We start from the raw sequence: 17,298 nt of genomic DNA, 5'->3' as shown, positions 1-17,298 counted from the left end.
TTTAATTTATTTAGTTTTTTCCCCCAGACATTTATTTAGTTTTTCAATTGACAAAGGACGCCTTTTCATTTGAGGTGTTTTTGGGTGCATCCTTTTAGTTCTTTAGCCTTAATCCCATCTGGTGGTTATAACATGTGTTATTACATGACCTTGAGAACTGCAATACAGTACAATGAACAAGATATTTCACCGGATTTATAAATGTGAAGTATCCGGTTGGCGTTTCCACCCACAATCAAAAATGGTGATGAGAGAAAGCCCAGTGGCCGGCAGTGGGAGAAGACTGAGCGAAATAAATTTTGGCCTCCATTCTGCTCATTTTCATACAGTTTTTTTATGTTTCCAAAACTAGATTCTGTAACAGAGTGAACTGTGTTTTGTAGACTTTACCCTTTGTTAAAGTTAAAAAATAAATAAAAAAAAAGGCATTGTTTTGGAGTGCAAGGGTAAATAGAGTTATTTCACAAGGCGTTCCCTAACGGAAATATGCAAATAAATGCCAGAACACGCCATTAGGGTCTCACTAGCTCGTGCTTGACTCTGCTCACCTCCTTGCTTGTTCTGCCCTCTGATTTAATTTGCTCCCAATGGAAACAACAGGCTCTGGTCTGTCTTGGGTTAGTTATACAAGTATTTTGACTGCAATGGGAATCTACTTTATTCACTGGGTAAATACTAACTGAAGTACAACTGTAACAGGGCAACTCCATGTTTGTAGGCCTTGGATTGTTCAAGACATATTCATATAATTGTTTTCCTACCTTAAATACATGTTTAGACTGTAATCCACTTAGGGCTGACCCCAATTAGTCGACTGGTCGATTATTTGGTCGTTAGGCTGTTGGTCGACCGAGATCGTTTTAGTCAAGTGGTAACAAATATATGCAGTACAAAAGTTTGGACACATCTACACATTCCTGGATTTTTTTGTTATTTTTACTATTTTCTACATTGTAGAATATTAGTGAAGACATCAAAATGATGAAATAACACATATGGAATCATATAGTAACCAAAAAAAGTGTTAAACAAATCAAAATAGATTTTATATTTGAGATTCTTCAAAGTAGCCACCCTTTCCCTTTGATGACAGCTTTGCACGCTCTTGGCATTCTCTCAACCAACTTCATGAGGTAGTCACCTGGAATGCATTTCAATTAATAGGTGTGTTCATTTGCGTAATTTCTTTCCTTCTTAATGCGCCTGAGCCAATCAGTTGTGTTGTGACAAGGTAAGGGTGGTATACAGAAGATAGCCCTATTTGGTGAAAGACCAAGTCCATATTATGGCATATTAACAGCTCAGATAGGCAAAGAGAAACGACAGTCCATCATTACTTTAAGACATGAAGGTCAGTCAATCCAGAAAAGTTTCTTCAAGTGCAGTCGCAGAAACCATCAAGCACTATGATGAAACTGTCCTTGTTTGGGCCAATTAACATGAGCAATGGACATTAGACCGGTGGAATTATTTTTGTGTTGTCTGATGATTCCAAATGTTCGATTTATGGCCAAGAAGGAGAGTGACTGAATGCTGCATCGGATGACCTGGCCTCCACAATCACCCGACCTCAACCCAATTGAGATGGTTTGGGATGACTTGGACCGCAGAGTGAAGGAAAAGCAGCTAACACGTGCTCAGCATATGTGGGAACTCCTTCAAGACTGTTGGAAAAGCATTCCAAGTGAAGCTGGTTGAGAGAATGTCAAGAGAGTGTGCAAAGCTGTCAAGGGTGGCTACTTTGATTATTCCAGTCTTAATTCTCTCATTGTCGGAGTGAACACATTGTTTGCAGAGTGCGCAACCTATGCCACACTTGTGAGAAACACATTTTGGTTTATGTAATTCCATTTATTTTATTCCATTTACGGGTTCTGTCAATTTAGTTGTCTTTTTTCCCATTGTCTTTTGTTTTGGAGCACTCCTGTCAATGTTGATTAAGGACGCACACACATGGAAGTAAGCCTAAGCTTCTCAAAGTAATGTTTTCTTCACCTCAAGCAGCAAGCAAGAAAATTGTTTTTACGTCTGAGAATTGCAATAGTTCTTCAATTTATTTGAAAAATCTTTCTAGCTCTCTCTCCCTTTCGATTACCACTCGGTATGAAAGGGAAAAATATAATGCTCTGATCCAGTGGAAACGTCATAAAATAGGCTTCTTATCAGTGCTTGACATGGACTGAAATAGGTTCCGGTACTCATTCTGAGTGCTGGTACTGTTTATATTTAGGTGCAGGAGCTCCACAATACTTTGAGCTAATATTCCACAAGTGGAACAGGCGGTTAAGCAGTAGAACATTTGAGGTGCCTGTACTCCGCTCCGTTGAGCTCCTGTCCAAGTCAAGCACTGCTTCTTATCCCTTGTACAAATAGCCTACAGCTGTGTCTGTCCAGAATTCCCTGGCACTGGAAACTGAGGGCCCAGAATATTTTATACAGTGTTGCAAATTCGCTCATGCAAACTTTGGGCTGGAGCAAAGTTAATAGTTGATACAATGTTTCAAGTTTGTTGCAGACAGGTCATGTGTAGCCATTGTGGTGATTGTTATGGGATATGTATTGTATAATTTTAATTTAGATTTGGATAGAATATTGATTAACCACATGACATTTTGAGATATGAACACTTTATTATAAATTAAATTGTTTTACGAAAATGTACATATGAAGGCCATAACTGGCACACAGATTGGTAGAAATGGTAAGATACATTTGGCATTCCAAATGAGGAAGTTTGCCGACTCCTCGTGTAGCCTATTACCGGCAACTTCAGGAGAGTAAAAGCAGAATCTGGAGAAGTCAGCAGGAACTGGAGGAGAATAGTTGGGCCAGGTGAAGTTTTTTTTTCTTTTTCTTCTGGTGTTCTAAATCTATGGCGCCCTCTTGAGGCATCAAAACGTAAGCTTAAAGCATTAGGCAAGCTCAATGCACGTAGTTGATTTTATTAAAACACATAGGGTGTGTCTATAAATGGAAAAATACACGTTTTAAAATTTCAGGCAATCGATTGGTCGAAAGAGCAGACGACTTTCAGTCAAATAAGTTGTTTTTTTGTCGGGGACAGCCCTAAAAAATATATATATATATATTTTTAACCTTTATTTAATTAGGCAAGTCAGTTAAGAACAAATTCTTATTTTCAATGATGGCCTAGGAACAGTGGGTTTAACTGCAGAACGGGGGCAAAATTGGTAAATATAGCCAACATGCTTGAATCGGGTCACAGTGTTAAATGGATAGTTCACCCAAATTATAAAATCAAATATTTGAACATGAAGCGAGAGGCGAAAATCAGAACCATTGACTTGCACAAGATTTGTGCCACAAATGCTAAAAAGTGAGCACTTGGAACAGTGGCCAGGTAAACAAAAGCACAGATTGCTTTCATAACTTGTCCAGAAGACTGCTTACAGGCTGGGTAAGGAAACTGTCATTTTTGTTGTTGTTGTATTTGATTTGTGTGAACTAACCCTTTTAACCTCCCCTTTTTTGTGTCTGTGTTTCCAGGAGATCGGTGAGTGGAACATCGGCCACCTGAACACGCTGCTGGACATGGTGGAGCAGGAGTGTGGCATCGTGATCGAGGGGGTGAACACGCCCTACCTGTACTTTGGCATGTGGAAGACCACCTTCGCCTGGCACACAGAGGACATGGATCTCTACAGTATCAACTACCTCCACTTTGGAGAGCCCAAGTCATGGTCAGTGGCTGTATTAGTGGTTTATTTCTCCATTCTTTGCATCTCTCTCGCTCTCTGTGTGTGTGTGTGTGTTACTTGTAGGTCAACAAAATGTGTGTTTTTCTGTGAATATGAGTGTCTCTGTGTCCTACAAGCAATTTGATTGTCCAGGCCCAACCATTCCATCACTCTTCGCTCGGGTTGCAGGTAGCAGTAGTGACCTTTTGGTTACTGACCCAACGCCGCTCTGACCGCTAGGCTACCTGCCACCCGTGCGACAGCTCTTTGCTTCAGTTGCATCCACATCAAAAAATGGCAAGCCAAAATTGTTCCTTGATTTCAGAATCTGGGCAGGCTTTGGCAGTTGCTTCTCAAGCATCTATCATTCCTATACGTGTGTGAAATTTAACATGAGTCCCTGTTTGTGAGTTAAGGAGACTGGTCATACATGCATTTGTGTACTTAAACAGATGGCCACTGGAGGACACTCTAGACTTACAAAAGTTTCTAAGGAGCCAGGTGGGTTCTGTAGTATAAAGCATCTTCAATATGAGCAACATATTCACTCAAATTTGCTACTGTGTGTATGTGTGTGTGTGTGTCATTGTATGAGTCCATGAACACTTATGGGAGATTCTGGAGCGGCGCCTGAGCCAGCGTTTTCCATCAACAACACACAGAATGATGGAATTTCTAGTGGAAGAATGGTATCGCATCCCTCCAATAGAATTGTAGGCCAAAGTGCATTGAAGCTGTTCTGGCTCGAGAACACACTTTTATGTCGGCGTTTCCTTTATTTTGGCAGTTAACTGTAAGTCTATAAAATCTAGGTGTGTGTGTGTGTGTGTGTGTGTGTGTGTTTTTCTGCGAAGATGATTGTGTCTGTGTCCAACAAACAGTGAAATTGTCCCGGCCCGACCATCCCACCACTCGTCGCTAGGTAGCAGTAGCGCTCTTCAAACACCACTCTTGCTTCTTCCTTCCCTCCCTCCTTCCTTCCTTCCGTCCCTCCCTCTTCCCATCATTTTCTAATTCCTCCTCTTGTAATACGACCGCCCGTCGAGACTCACTATTCCCAAAGGCCTCACTTGGCATCCAATTCGATTTCCTAGCGTTTATGGCTCTCCCAACACAAGTCACATGAAGAGCCTCTATTTGCCGACACATCTCCATCACTTTCGCGGCCATTTCACGTCAAGCGAATGGGGGGGAACCAACACGACTGCGTAGGCCCTATAGTATCACGCACTCAAGGGGTTCGTTCCAAATGGCAACCTAATCCCTATATAGTGCACTAGTTTTGACCAGAGCCCTATGGGGGGAATAGGGTGCCATTTGGGACGGGCCCAAAGACATACAGCCACTCCCGGCTAAACGAGTTGCACGGCGGCAAGGTAATGACGGTAGACGATAAGGGTATCGACAGAACGCTATTGGAGGGCGATGCTTCGTCACAGCAACGGTAACGGAGGTGACCTCACTGGGCGACCTTGGTAGGGGCAATCAGGTGTCAGCGCCCGGCGCAGTCCCCGTCATCTGTAAGCTGTGTCTGCAAGGTGAGAGCATGTTTTTCTCTCTCCTTCAATCTCTCTCCAGGGTCTAGCTGGGTGACTAATACCGGCTCCGCCATCAGAGAAGGATCGATCTCCTCCTCGTCCGTTTCTCTTCTGTTATTTTAACCTTTCATCCCTTCATTTTAGTCCACCTTTCTTGCTAGGGATATATTGACTGAAGCCTAGCTGGGTTATGTTTTTGACCATAAAATGGCAGTTTTTCTCCCCTTTATTTATTGGATACAAGTCTGCAAATATGACTTGAATATGACTGTAGTGATACACATGATAAAACATTTACCCTCAAGGAGTTTGCATTTTCCCCATCTCCAATTAACAAGAAAAGACCCCAGCATGAACAGGCTTGATTTCTGAAAGACAGAAATTGTTTTGTGGTAGATACCCTATACTTACGGTATATCGCTGGCACTGTCGTTTGAATGGGTACTTCAGACCCAGGAGAAATTGCCATTATAATGTGTGGGTGACGAGGTTTTCATGGTGGCATTAGAAAAAGGGGCTCTGAACTAGAGCTGCAGGTCCCCAGCAGAGATCATTGCCGGCATGGTCAACACTGTTCATGCTGCGGTTGGGAGCGGACTGACAACTTTGGGAAGGAAAAATATTTTTTCCATATTTCTGCTTTGTATGCGTTAGCCTACACTCAGAATTCACTGCTTTAATGAGCCTACCTCTCCTCTCCTAGTTGGGCGTGCACGATCAAGTGTTCCTAGGACCTATATGTGGGTCTCAATGAAATGGAGTAGGCTACCTAATGCATGGGCGGAGAATCACATGGCACTTATCTCTCCAAGGAAATTTAATCAAATCAAATTGAATTTGTCACATGCGCCGAATACAAAAAGTAGATCTTATCGTGAGATGCTTAATTTACAGGCCCTTAACCAACAATGCAGTTCAAGAAATAGAGTTAAGAAAATATTTACTAAAAAAAAACTAAAGTGAAAAAGGTAACACAATATAACGCTACTGTATATACAGGGGGTACCGGTACCGAGTCAATGTGTGGGGGTACAGGTTAGTCGAGGTAATTTGTAGGGGTAAAGTGACTATGTATAGATAATAAACAGCATTAGCAGCAGTGTAAAAACAATGTAAATAGTCCGGGTGGCCATTTGATGAATTGTTCAGCAGTCTTATGGCTTGGGGGTAGAAGCTGTTAAGGAGCCTTTTGGGCCCAGACTTGGCACTCACCACTTGCCATGTGGTAGCAGAGAGATCAATCTATGACTTGGGTGACTGGAGTCTTTGACACTTTTGACACCGCCTAGTGTATAGGTCCTGGATGGCAGGAAGCTTGGCTCTAGTGATGTACTGAGCCGTACGCAATACCCTCTTAGCGCCTTATGGTCGGATGCCGAGCAGTTACCATATCTAGAAGCTCTTTTCGGTCGTAAGACACAGTGGCAGAAACATTATGTATAAAATAATTTACAAATAACATGAAAAAATACTAATTTATTTGTATCTGCCTGCAAAGGCTATACCCTATATGTGGCTCGTTTCAGGAACTATGCATATTTCACGCGTCACTACTTCACAGGAGAGCCATTTGAATGTAAACGTTTTGTTTATCTATCAAAATGTTTTTGGGGCCGAAATGCTTCCTGGAACATGTGAACTTTCATGTGCCTTAATAACAAACTTGTATGCCATCTGTAAATATGAATACAAGTGTTAAATTATGAGCTTAGTTGGTTTAGCCCCGGAAAAAGTGAGCAACCTTCCCGCTAGCCATGATTGGCTGAGATAATGAGTGGGCTGGACATGCCGAGAGATGAGTTTTGATTTGTCTGTCATGTAGCACACTTCGGTCTATAATATGAGCTGGTCAGTGTGTTTAAGTAATCCTTTCTGATGATGCTTTTTTGAAAGATATCACATAGTAGAACTGCATAAGTGTTGCTCTCAACTTTCTGGAGGACCGAGATTTGAAATCACTGGAATTTGAGTCTGATAGCTAAGGACACAATTCTGGCATTTGATTGCGTCTGTGAGAGAGGGAAAAGCGTCCATCCATGTTGACGGGTAAGCTAGCTACATGTTCAGATATTACATGTTGCTAATTTTGTGCATCAATTTTTATTTCTTGTTATTGTACTGTAAGCTAGCTAGCTAATGTTAGCTGGCTAGATAGCTAACTTTTAAGTGTATGATCTGTGTAGTAATATTATTCATTTTTCAGAGCCATTTGCATTGCTAGTTATTAGCCTAATGTTAGCTAGCTAACATTGAACCTGGTCGGTTATCTACCTGCAGATTCATGCAGGGTAGTAAACGTTGTAAATTGGGATTATGGTTCACTGTTTAGCTAGCTAGCTACATGTCTAAACAAAAGACTCCACTTTGCACTATTTTAAAAGAATGTTCATGATGTTACTGCGACAACTGTCGATCGACGTAGCAGGTAAATTCGCTCTGGCTATCTACTCCGATTTTAGAGCAGCTCTCTGGCTGGCAAGTGAACTGTGTCACATACGCCTAAAATAACATTGCGGGACTGTGGTTGGGTTCTGGAACCAGTTCTTGTGGTAGCGTGTGGGAGTCAGACGGACGTCGGACCTCTGCTCTGAACAGAATATTTGCTGAAACCTCATATTTGCTGAACGCTCATTACTGCCCAGGCGGACCTTTTCTGCTTCTCACTCTTCCTCCTTCACTCTTGCTCTCTTTCACTCCTTTGCGGCTCTCACGCTCAATTTCTTGCCCTCTCTCTTTCTGTTTTTGATTCTGTCTCTCTCTCTCTCTCTCTTTTTGATTCTCTCTCTCTCCCTCTCTCTCTTTTTGATTCTCTCTCTCTTGCTTTCTCTCTCTCTCCCTCTCTCTCTTGCTTTCTCTCTCTCTTTTTGATTCTCTCTCTCTCACCTTCCTATTCTTCACTCCCTTGGAGGTCCCCGGCTCTTTGTCTGTGCAACTCAGAGGGAAGGGCTTAGTTTTTCTTTATTTTCTCTCCCCTCCCCTCCCTACCTGCCCGGGCTTGGAGCGTACCACTCAATACCAGCATCACACTGTGTGTGTGTAGGGCTGTGGCGGTCATGACATTTTGTCAGCCGGTTATTGTCGTGCAAATGTTTAGCATCTCCAAGGCCTTTTGCACGCCTTTTGGAACATGTACATTTTTTTTTTTTGTCGAATGAATACATTTCATTTACACCGTCACGATAAATCCATTCTTTATTTTAGGCAGGTTTAAAGAAACCTTATATGATGAAAATGTATTTCAGAAGAACAGAATAGGAGTTGGCCTACTGTATGTTATTTGGCTATGCGCCATGGCATAGGCTGTAGGCTTGTTCATTTTGCAGACAAGATATGCTTATTAGTCAAATGCCATTATTTTATGTTGTATGATTTTATAGTAAGAAGAATATAATGAACTTTGCTGAATAAAATAGAAAGGATATTTGTCACGTTCAGAGCGAGTGCGCATATGAAGTGGCTATATTATAGACACGTCCTATGAGTTTTGATCAAATCACCCATATGCACTGAGCTTGTCTGATGCTTTATGAGCTCTTTTTGATGAAATAATTAAAACACACAAATGACTAGAGGGAGTTCAACCGCAATTGATTTGTGCCGGTCTCAGACTGCGCTGTGGAGAAGAGGGGGAGAAAAATGGCAGTGAGTGACTGTGTGACTAGCATCCGTTGTCTCTCTCTCGCACGGCGGTGAGATATTTTGTAGGTAATATGTCAGCCTATTAATTTTGATTGATATATTTTCTCTCCCTACTACTAGGCTATTCAAAATCAAATACAAATTCACTGTGGTTGTAGGCCAACTCTAAGCCGTCCTGCACAGTCAATGCACCAACAGCATCACCTCCGTCTATATTTTCTCTACCAGACTCATGCATATAAAGTTTTGGTCGTAGCATAAGGTAACCAGTCCATCCAGTATGCATAATAATACAGTCCACAATCAAGGGCGATTTACTAGAAATTGTTTAATTTTGGAGTACATACTAGACCAATTAATGTACCAAAGACATCTGAAATCTTTTTGGACTTGGGCTCATATAAATGGGCTATGCGTATGCATAAGCTCTAATATGCATATGGGTGTTTTGAATTAACCTTAGAAAGCACTGTCCATTTCGTTATGTTTGGCTTTGAAACAACATCCACAATGTCCATGTTTCCCCACTCAGTTTCAACTTGTCGTTGAACCTCTTTCTTCAAATTGATCATCACAGTGAGGCGCGTTTTAAAAGCATGATACTGTTTTGATGATAAGTGTTTGATGTGATTTTTAGATTGCATTTGCATTGATGCCAGAGTGGTTAGTGGGGCAAAAGAGCCCTGAGTGCCAGGCCATTAGTGACCTGATGGTCGTTTAGCGAGTTGGGTACAACCAACACATGTCCAGAGTGCCTAAGAGGAGATTACCGTGACTCAACGGTCATCCGGAATATGACTGCGGTTGTGACTCATGGCTCATGTTTGTGTGCCTGTGTGTGTACCTGAGCCCCCTCCTGCACCTCCACTCTATCCCACCACTCTCCTCTTTTCCTTTTTGTCTGTGTGGTTCCTATTCATCTCAATGCTTCTCTCATTGCTTTAGCCCTCTCCCTTAGGGTTGGTCTTGGGTTGTGCAACGAGGTGTTTGTGTGTGTGTCTCAGCGAGCGTCTGGTGGCTACACAGACCTGGAGTGTACCAATCAATACCTGTGTGTGTGTGTGTGTGTGTGTGTGTGTGTGTGAATATTTTGAATGCGTGTTTCTCCATGTCCCTGCATCCCCATCCCTGCAGTGGGATGTCATTAGAAGCAGCAGCTCAGTCAGTCTGTGTCCCAGCCCTGCTCCATCAAGAGGCATGTTCACAATAAGTATAGTGTTTCAAGAGCACATTCCCCATGCTCAATGTGCATAAGGTAGAAGGTTCAAAACAAACAAACGGCATCAATAAGTAGAAACGGCGGTCACAATGCATCAAAAACATTACCTCCTAATTACGACTAATGTTCCATTAGCCATCACGCTACTGCTCTATCTATAAAACTCGTCCTTTACACTCTCTCTTTATCTGCTAGTGAACTGCTTTCATTTTGTAGAATAAAGCCTTTACAAAGCCCGTATGCCTGGGCATAAAAACAGAGAGGTGGTGTCCAAAATGGCACCCTATTCGGTACACTACTTTTGATCAGAGCCCTGGTCAAAAGTAGTGCCCTACATAGGAAATAAGGTGTGATTTGGGAGGACACAACCAGAGGACACAACCACTAGCCATAGTTTAATAGAGAGGGGTTGTCATGCTTCAGTAGCACCTCTTTGATCCACTCTCTAGTCTCCCCTCCTAGCAACCCTCTCAACCATCTGAAGATATCTTTTCCTCCTCCCCTCTTCTTCTCCTCCTCCTTCTGCCTCCCCATCATCTCCCTCTTCGTACATATGCCCCTGTGAGGAAAAGCAATATTTCCTTGTCACTCTTTAAAAGTAAATTTACTCACATGGATGCACCCCTCAACTCTGTTTAACTGTGAATGTGCGCTGCACGCGTGCAAATACACACACACACACACACACACACACACACACACACACACACACAGTATATGTTTTACTATCCTAAAATAGCCTTTGTCCTGGGAAATGTCCCCACGAGAGAGAATTTTCCTTGTTTTACTATTTCTGGTACCCACAAGGATAGTAATACACACACGCACACGCACATGCACACACACTCACACTCTATCCTCCTTCTCTTTTTGAAATTGAATAATTTTCACTTTTTGGGTAATTACAGTATGTTAAACTGTGTGCACGGAGCTGTTTGCCTAACCCCCCTGTGCAGCCACTGTGAAATTAACTCCATTCCCCTCCAACTCTGCTCCCATCAAAGTCATATCCCCCCCCCCCCCCCCCCGAAGATCTGCTGTCAGATGCTTTAACGATTGGCTGGCTGTTTGCGAAGCATCGAGCAGAGAGAGTAAGGAAAACTGCTAAAGAAAATGAATGTTAGGGTTGGTTGAAACAGACTTTAAAACGGAGCAAGAGGCCATTATTAATTCATTGTTCGCTTCTTGTTGTACTTTTATTGGGTAGTAGACGCCATTTTTTTGTGTCTTCAGGTAGGAAAGAGATGAGAGTTCACTTTAAGAGACGTCAGTTTCTACAGTCTCGTTACAATGTAAGTGTTTCATGAACGAAGATTGGATTGGGAAAAGTTCTAGTCGCCGAATCAATGCTATTGTGGTCATCCCAGATTCATGCTGATCATTTCAGTAGCCTGGTCCCAGACCTGTTTGTATGGTCTTGCCAACTCCTATGGTCGTTGTCACGGCATTTGGTAACATAGAATAACACAAACGGATCTGGGCCCAGGCTATCATTTCAGTTGTGTAGTTTAACATAGATATGAGAACATTATTTGGAGTTAACGCAGCACAAGTGGCGCCCCAGTCAGCAAAAGACGTTGAAAAGAAAACAACAAATAATATGTATTTTCAACGTCCTTTTTGTCCATAGGGATAGGAGGGATGGCCTTATATTATACAGTGCATTCTGAAAGTATTCAGACCCCTTCACCTTTTACACATTTTGTTACGTTATAGCCTTATCCAAAAATTAGAGAAAGATGAAATGTTTTTCCTCATCAATCTACACATAATGACAAAGCAAAAACAGGTTTTTTGAATATTTTTCAAATGTATTAAAAATTAAAAACAGATTATTTACATAAGTATTCAGACCCTCTGCTCTGAGACTTGAAATTTAGCTCCGTTACATCCTGTTTCCATTGGTCATCCTTGAGATGTTTATACATCTTGGAGTCCACCTGTGGTAAATTCAATTGATTGGACATGATTTGGAAAGGCACACGCCTGTCTATAAAAGGTCCCACAGTTGGCAGTGTATGTCAGAGCAGAAACCATGCCATGAGGTCGAAGGAATTGTCCGTTGAGCTCATAGATAGGATTGTGTCAAGGCACAGATCTGGGGAAGGGTACCAGCATTGAAGGTCCCCAAGAACACAGGGGCGTCTTCATTCTTAATTGGAAGAAGTTTGGAACCACCTCTTCCTAGAGCTACCCCCCCTGGCCAAACTGAGCAATTGGGGGAGAAGAGCCTTGGTCAGTGAGGTGACCAAGAACACGATCTCTGTGGAGATGGGACAACCATCTCTGCAGCACTCCACCTTTATGGTAGAGTGGCCAGACGGAAGCCTCTCCTTAGTAAAAAGGCACATGACAGCCTGCTTGGAGTTTGCCAAAAGGCACCTAAAGGACTCTGACCATGAGAAACAAGATTCTCTGGTCTGATGAAACCAAGATTGAACTCTTTGGCCTGAATGCCAAGTGTCATGTCTGGAGGAAACCAGGCACCATCCCTACGGTGAAGCATAGTGGTGGCAGCATCATGTTGTGGGGATGTTTTTCAGTGGCAGGACTGGGAGACTAGTCAGGGTTGAGGGAAAGATGAACGGAGCATTGTACAGAGAAATCCTTGATGAAAACCTGCTCCAGAGCGCTCTGGACCTCAGACTGATGACGAAGGTTGACCTTCCAACAGGACAACGACCTGAAGCACACAGCCAAGACAACACAGGAGTGGCTTCGGGACAAGCGTCAACTTCCTTGAGTGACCCAGCCAGAGCCCGGACTGAACCCAATCGAACATCTCTGGAGAGACCTGAAAATAGCTGTGCAGCAACGCTCCCCATCCAACCTAACAGAGCTTGAGAGGATCTGCAGAGCTTGTAGCCTCATAACCAAGAAGACTCTAGGCTGTAATTGCTGCCAAAGGTGATTCAACAAAGTAGAGTAAAGGGTTTAAAACCTTATGTAAATTTGCCAACACTTCTTTAAAAAAAAAATTAAAATAAGTTTTTCTTTGTCGTTGTGGCGTATTGTGTGTAGAATAATCTTTTTTTTAATCAATTTTAGAATAAGGCTAGGCACGGCAAAATGTGGAATAAGTGAAGGGATCTGAATACTTTCTGAATGCACTGTATCTCTGCTCCAAATGTCTCTACTCTAATCTTAACCCATCTGCTCTGCCATTCCCTTATGGATATGAATACCCGAATCAAGACTCAAACAACCATATGTCTTCTGGCTGTTACCAATACACACCTTTTTTTATAATGACCTTTGGATATTGATTGGGTTTCCTTGATGAAAGAGTTTTCCAGATGAAAAAACGAACCCAATAGATATAAGATAGAGTTTGGATGTATTGGAATTAAAGTTTCAGTAGTTTCAACACACACACACACACCAAGTAGCTCTCTCTGCTTTTTGCGACAGGGCTGGCTGAGAAAAGAGACATCAAATTAGTATCGACCGTCTGTGGCACTTCATGCACAAAATCAAATTTGCTGCTACTAATGTCCTCTTGAGTTGTTAGCAGGCGGGGCAGCAACAGGCCTCCTGGTTGGCTATCTGGCATGCATTCTGAATCCTTTTTAGAAGACCTAGGCAGGTGACTTTCCCAAAGTCATAAAGATTGTCTTTAACACTAGATCATCTTGGTAGGCAATTGTGGATTGTGCCTCCGTGTATTTAAGCCTGTGTGTTGCAGATCAATTGGTTTAGCTGTGTAGATCAGCAAGACCTAGGTTGTAATCCTTAGATATCAAAACCCAGATTAATTTAATAGCCGTGAGCAACTATAGTGAACACTGATGTACTGTGATTGATTTAGAGTTTATTCTACAGGGTATTGATTTTGTCTTTTGAACGTCCTTTGATGACTTTGGTTCCCTTGGTAACCCAGTTGAATGCATTCGTGGTTTAGGTTCAAATTACAAATGTCGCTTTCAAAATTCTATTTGCCCGTACCCATATCCTCCCAATTCTTAGCCATTCACAAGAATCCCTCAATAGGATAAGGTTCAATCTTATTCATCGTGATCCCCCAAAAAAGGGGGGGTTCCCAAAATCAGTCTTCCAAACCTGATGTAAAAGGCTAAACTGATCCCGTGTCAGCACTCGTACTCAGACAGGCTTCATGCATATAGACCATGGTCAACATGACAAAATAGCATTTTGACACTAGGCTAATAAAGCTGGCAGTTGACCCCTGCTACTAGTTTGTCGTCTACACGCCTCCCTGTCCATGTGTGTTTTAGTATAAACATAAGAATATGACTCGTTTCTCCTTTTTAATAGGACACTTTAACATGTTAGACTCTGTAGCGAGGAGAGGAGGCGTGGGTTTTAAGAAGACAGCCCGTTGAGCGGATGTGTTTTATACCACGTGGTGTTACATCTCATTTAGATCGTCACGTTCGGTTTGTTTGTGCTCCTGCATCTCCTGTGGCGTGTGAAGGACAGAGCAGTGGATGTAGGGGTTTTATCATGTTTTAATGAATTTCCGTGTGTGTGTGTGTGTGTGTTTTTGGTTGGTTGGTTGTAGGCCTACATGTTCCCACTATGGATTTGAAATCATTCCACTATTCGAATAGTATGATGATTTTTTGTTGTTGTCAGATAATCAAAATACATGTGGATTGTAACCTGAATACCGCTGAGCGAGAGGCTGGCGCTCTACTGCTGCAGCTGCTGAGGGGCTGGTGAGATGGGAGCGAGCAGACGAGGTGAAGAGAGAGCTGCAGTACCCAAGGCAACTAGGCTACAGCCAAGACTAGCTCGCTTGTGGCAGCCACAATGTTATTTAGCATCCCGTATAACGGTGCCTGTCTTGACTGGAGTAACCTAGAGCAGATGGCGCTTTCTACCCCCATTCAGATAAAACAACAGCCTACCTGTTGGTTGCTCATTGTAGCCTACTCCTTTTTAATTCTGTAATTTCATTCCGTCTTGCGTTCCGTTAGTGAACTCTCACTCCACTTATTACACATTGAGCCTCTTTGCTGCTTTGGTTGGCCAACATGAACAACAAGCTACAGCACTTGGAGGCTACGACACACACTTGTTAAATTCATACTTAGAAATGTCGTGGTATATCCTTGTATGTAACAATGTCACATGGATATTTTTATGTCATTTTAGAAAAGCATTTTCACGGTTAAAATAGGCCTATCATTTTTTTTTGGGGGGGGGCACAAATGAAGACACAAGTGTTCGAGTGCTAACATATGTTCACATATTCGAATAACCGTGCACATCCCATAGTTCCCATGTGATTTGACTAAGTCAACTTTGCCCCAACCTCACTAGGGTACTCACCCCCCCCACACACACACACACACACAGACCAGTCAAACACTTACCTACAAGCTTTTCCTCAAACTGTCAAATATTCCCCCACGCAGCTCCTGACTCCTCTCCTCAACAGTAGTAGTAGCAGCAGCGAAAACATCATCTCATCTCACTGCTGAAGAGAAAGGGAAAAGTTCACAGACCTTTCATTTACTCTGTGTTCTTTGTTTGTTTATTTCGGTCGGGCGCTGGCAAGGAGACGTGCTGCTGCCATGACAACAGTGGTCCAGGGAGGATGTAATAGAGGTAGATGTGGTGATTGCCTGATTAGATGTTTGAAGGAAGGGCTCATCTGTGCACACACACTCGCACAATACACACACACACACACACACCTGAGAAAGGCGTGTGTTAGTTAGAGAATGTGAGAATTCCCAGGGGGTGCCAGCAAGGTTTTCTTTTGATTCCCGTGAAGAGACACACACACACACGACTTATTAGCAGATGATGCAATCTCTATTGCACTCCACACTGCCCTTTCCCACCTCGACAACAGGAACACCTTTGTGAGAATGCTGTTCATTGACTACAGCTCAGAGTTCAACACCATAGTGCCTCAAAGCTCATCACTAAGCTAAAGACCCTGGCACTAAACACCTCCCTCTGCAACTGGATCCTGCACTTCCTGATGAGCTGCCCCCAGGTGGTAATGGTAGTTAACAACACATCTGCCATGCTGATCCTCAACACGGAGGCCCCTCAGGGGTGTGTACTCAGTTCTCTCCTGTACTCTCTGTTCACACACGACTGCACGGCCAGGCATGATTCCAACACCATCATTGAGTTTGCCAATGACACAACAGTGGTAGGCCTGATTACCGACAAGGATGAGACAGCCTATAGGGAGGAGGTTAAAGACCTGACCGTGTGGTGCAACAACCTCCACGTGATCAAGACAGAGGAGATGATTGTGGACTACAGGAAAAGGAGGATCGAGCACGCCTCCATTCTCATCGACGGGGCTGTAGTGAAGCAGGTTGAGAGCTTTAAGTTCCTTGGTGTCCACATCACCAACAAACTAACATGGTCCAAGCACACCAAGACAGTCGTGTAGAGTGCACGACTAAACCTATTCCCCCTCAAAATGTTCTACAGCTGCACCATCGAGAGCATCCTGACGGGTTGCATCACTGCCTGGTATGGCAACTGTTCGGCCTCCGACCGCAAGGCACTACAGAGGGTGGTGCGCACGGCCCAGTACATCACCGGGGCCAAGCTTCCTGCCATCCAGGCCCTAAAAATGGTCAAAGACTCCAGGCACCCTAGTCATAGACTGTTCTCTCTGCTACCGGAGCACCAAGTCTAGGTCCAAGAGGCTTCTAAACAGCTTCTACCCCCAAGCCATAAGACTCCTGAAGAGCTAATCAAATGGCTACCTAGACTATTTGCATTGCCCCCACCCCCACGCTGCTGCTACTCTCTGTTATTATCTATGCATAGCCACTTTAATAACTCTACCTACATGTACATAATTTCCTCAACACCGGTGCCCCCCGCACATTGACACATTGACTCTGTACCGCCCTCTATATTGCTCCGCTATTGTTATTTACTGCTGCTCTTTTAATGATTTGTTATTCTTATCTCGTACTTTTGGGGGGAATTTTTTCTTAAAGCTGCATTTTTGGTTAAGGGCTTGTAAGTAAGAATTTCACTAAGGTCCACTGGGTGGCAGTCTAACACAGCTGCGTCTCGCCGTATACTCCAGTCGATGTCTTTCTATTCCGATCACATGAACAGGGCTTTGGCCAGAGGGAGGGTGAGGCGCTAGTTTTGCTTTCCCTAAACTGGAGGAAATAATTGTGCTAATGATGATGGTACTAACAAGAGCAATGAAAGTCTCTAATGTGGACGGAGAGAGATTTGGCCTCTCTTC

General features: G+C 43.1%; 1 protein-coding gene across 1 annotated transcript in view; it reads left to right on the top strand.

Moving 5' to 3' along the window:
- Window positions 1-17,298, top strand: part of LOC115108071 (lysine-specific demethylase 4B-like) — an 82,163-nt gene that overhangs the window by 13,561 nt on the left and 51,304 nt on the right. Inside the window, exon 5 of the mRNA XM_029632004.2 lies at window positions 3,508-3,701. Coding sequence (XP_029487864.2) covers window positions 3,508-3,701 — 194 coding nt within the window. The remainder of the gene's footprint in view (window positions 1-3,507; window positions 3,702-17,298) is intronic.

The sequence above is a fragment of the Oncorhynchus nerka genome, linkage group LG24 (assembly GCF_034236695.1).
Source record: "Oncorhynchus nerka isolate Pitt River linkage group LG24, Oner_Uvic_2.0, whole genome shotgun sequence".
NCBI classification, from domain to species: Eukaryota; Metazoa; Chordata; class Actinopteri; order Salmoniformes; family Salmonidae; genus Oncorhynchus; species Oncorhynchus nerka.
Note: the sequence above shows the minus strand (reverse complement) of the source record. Positions and strands in the feature narration are given on the sequence as shown.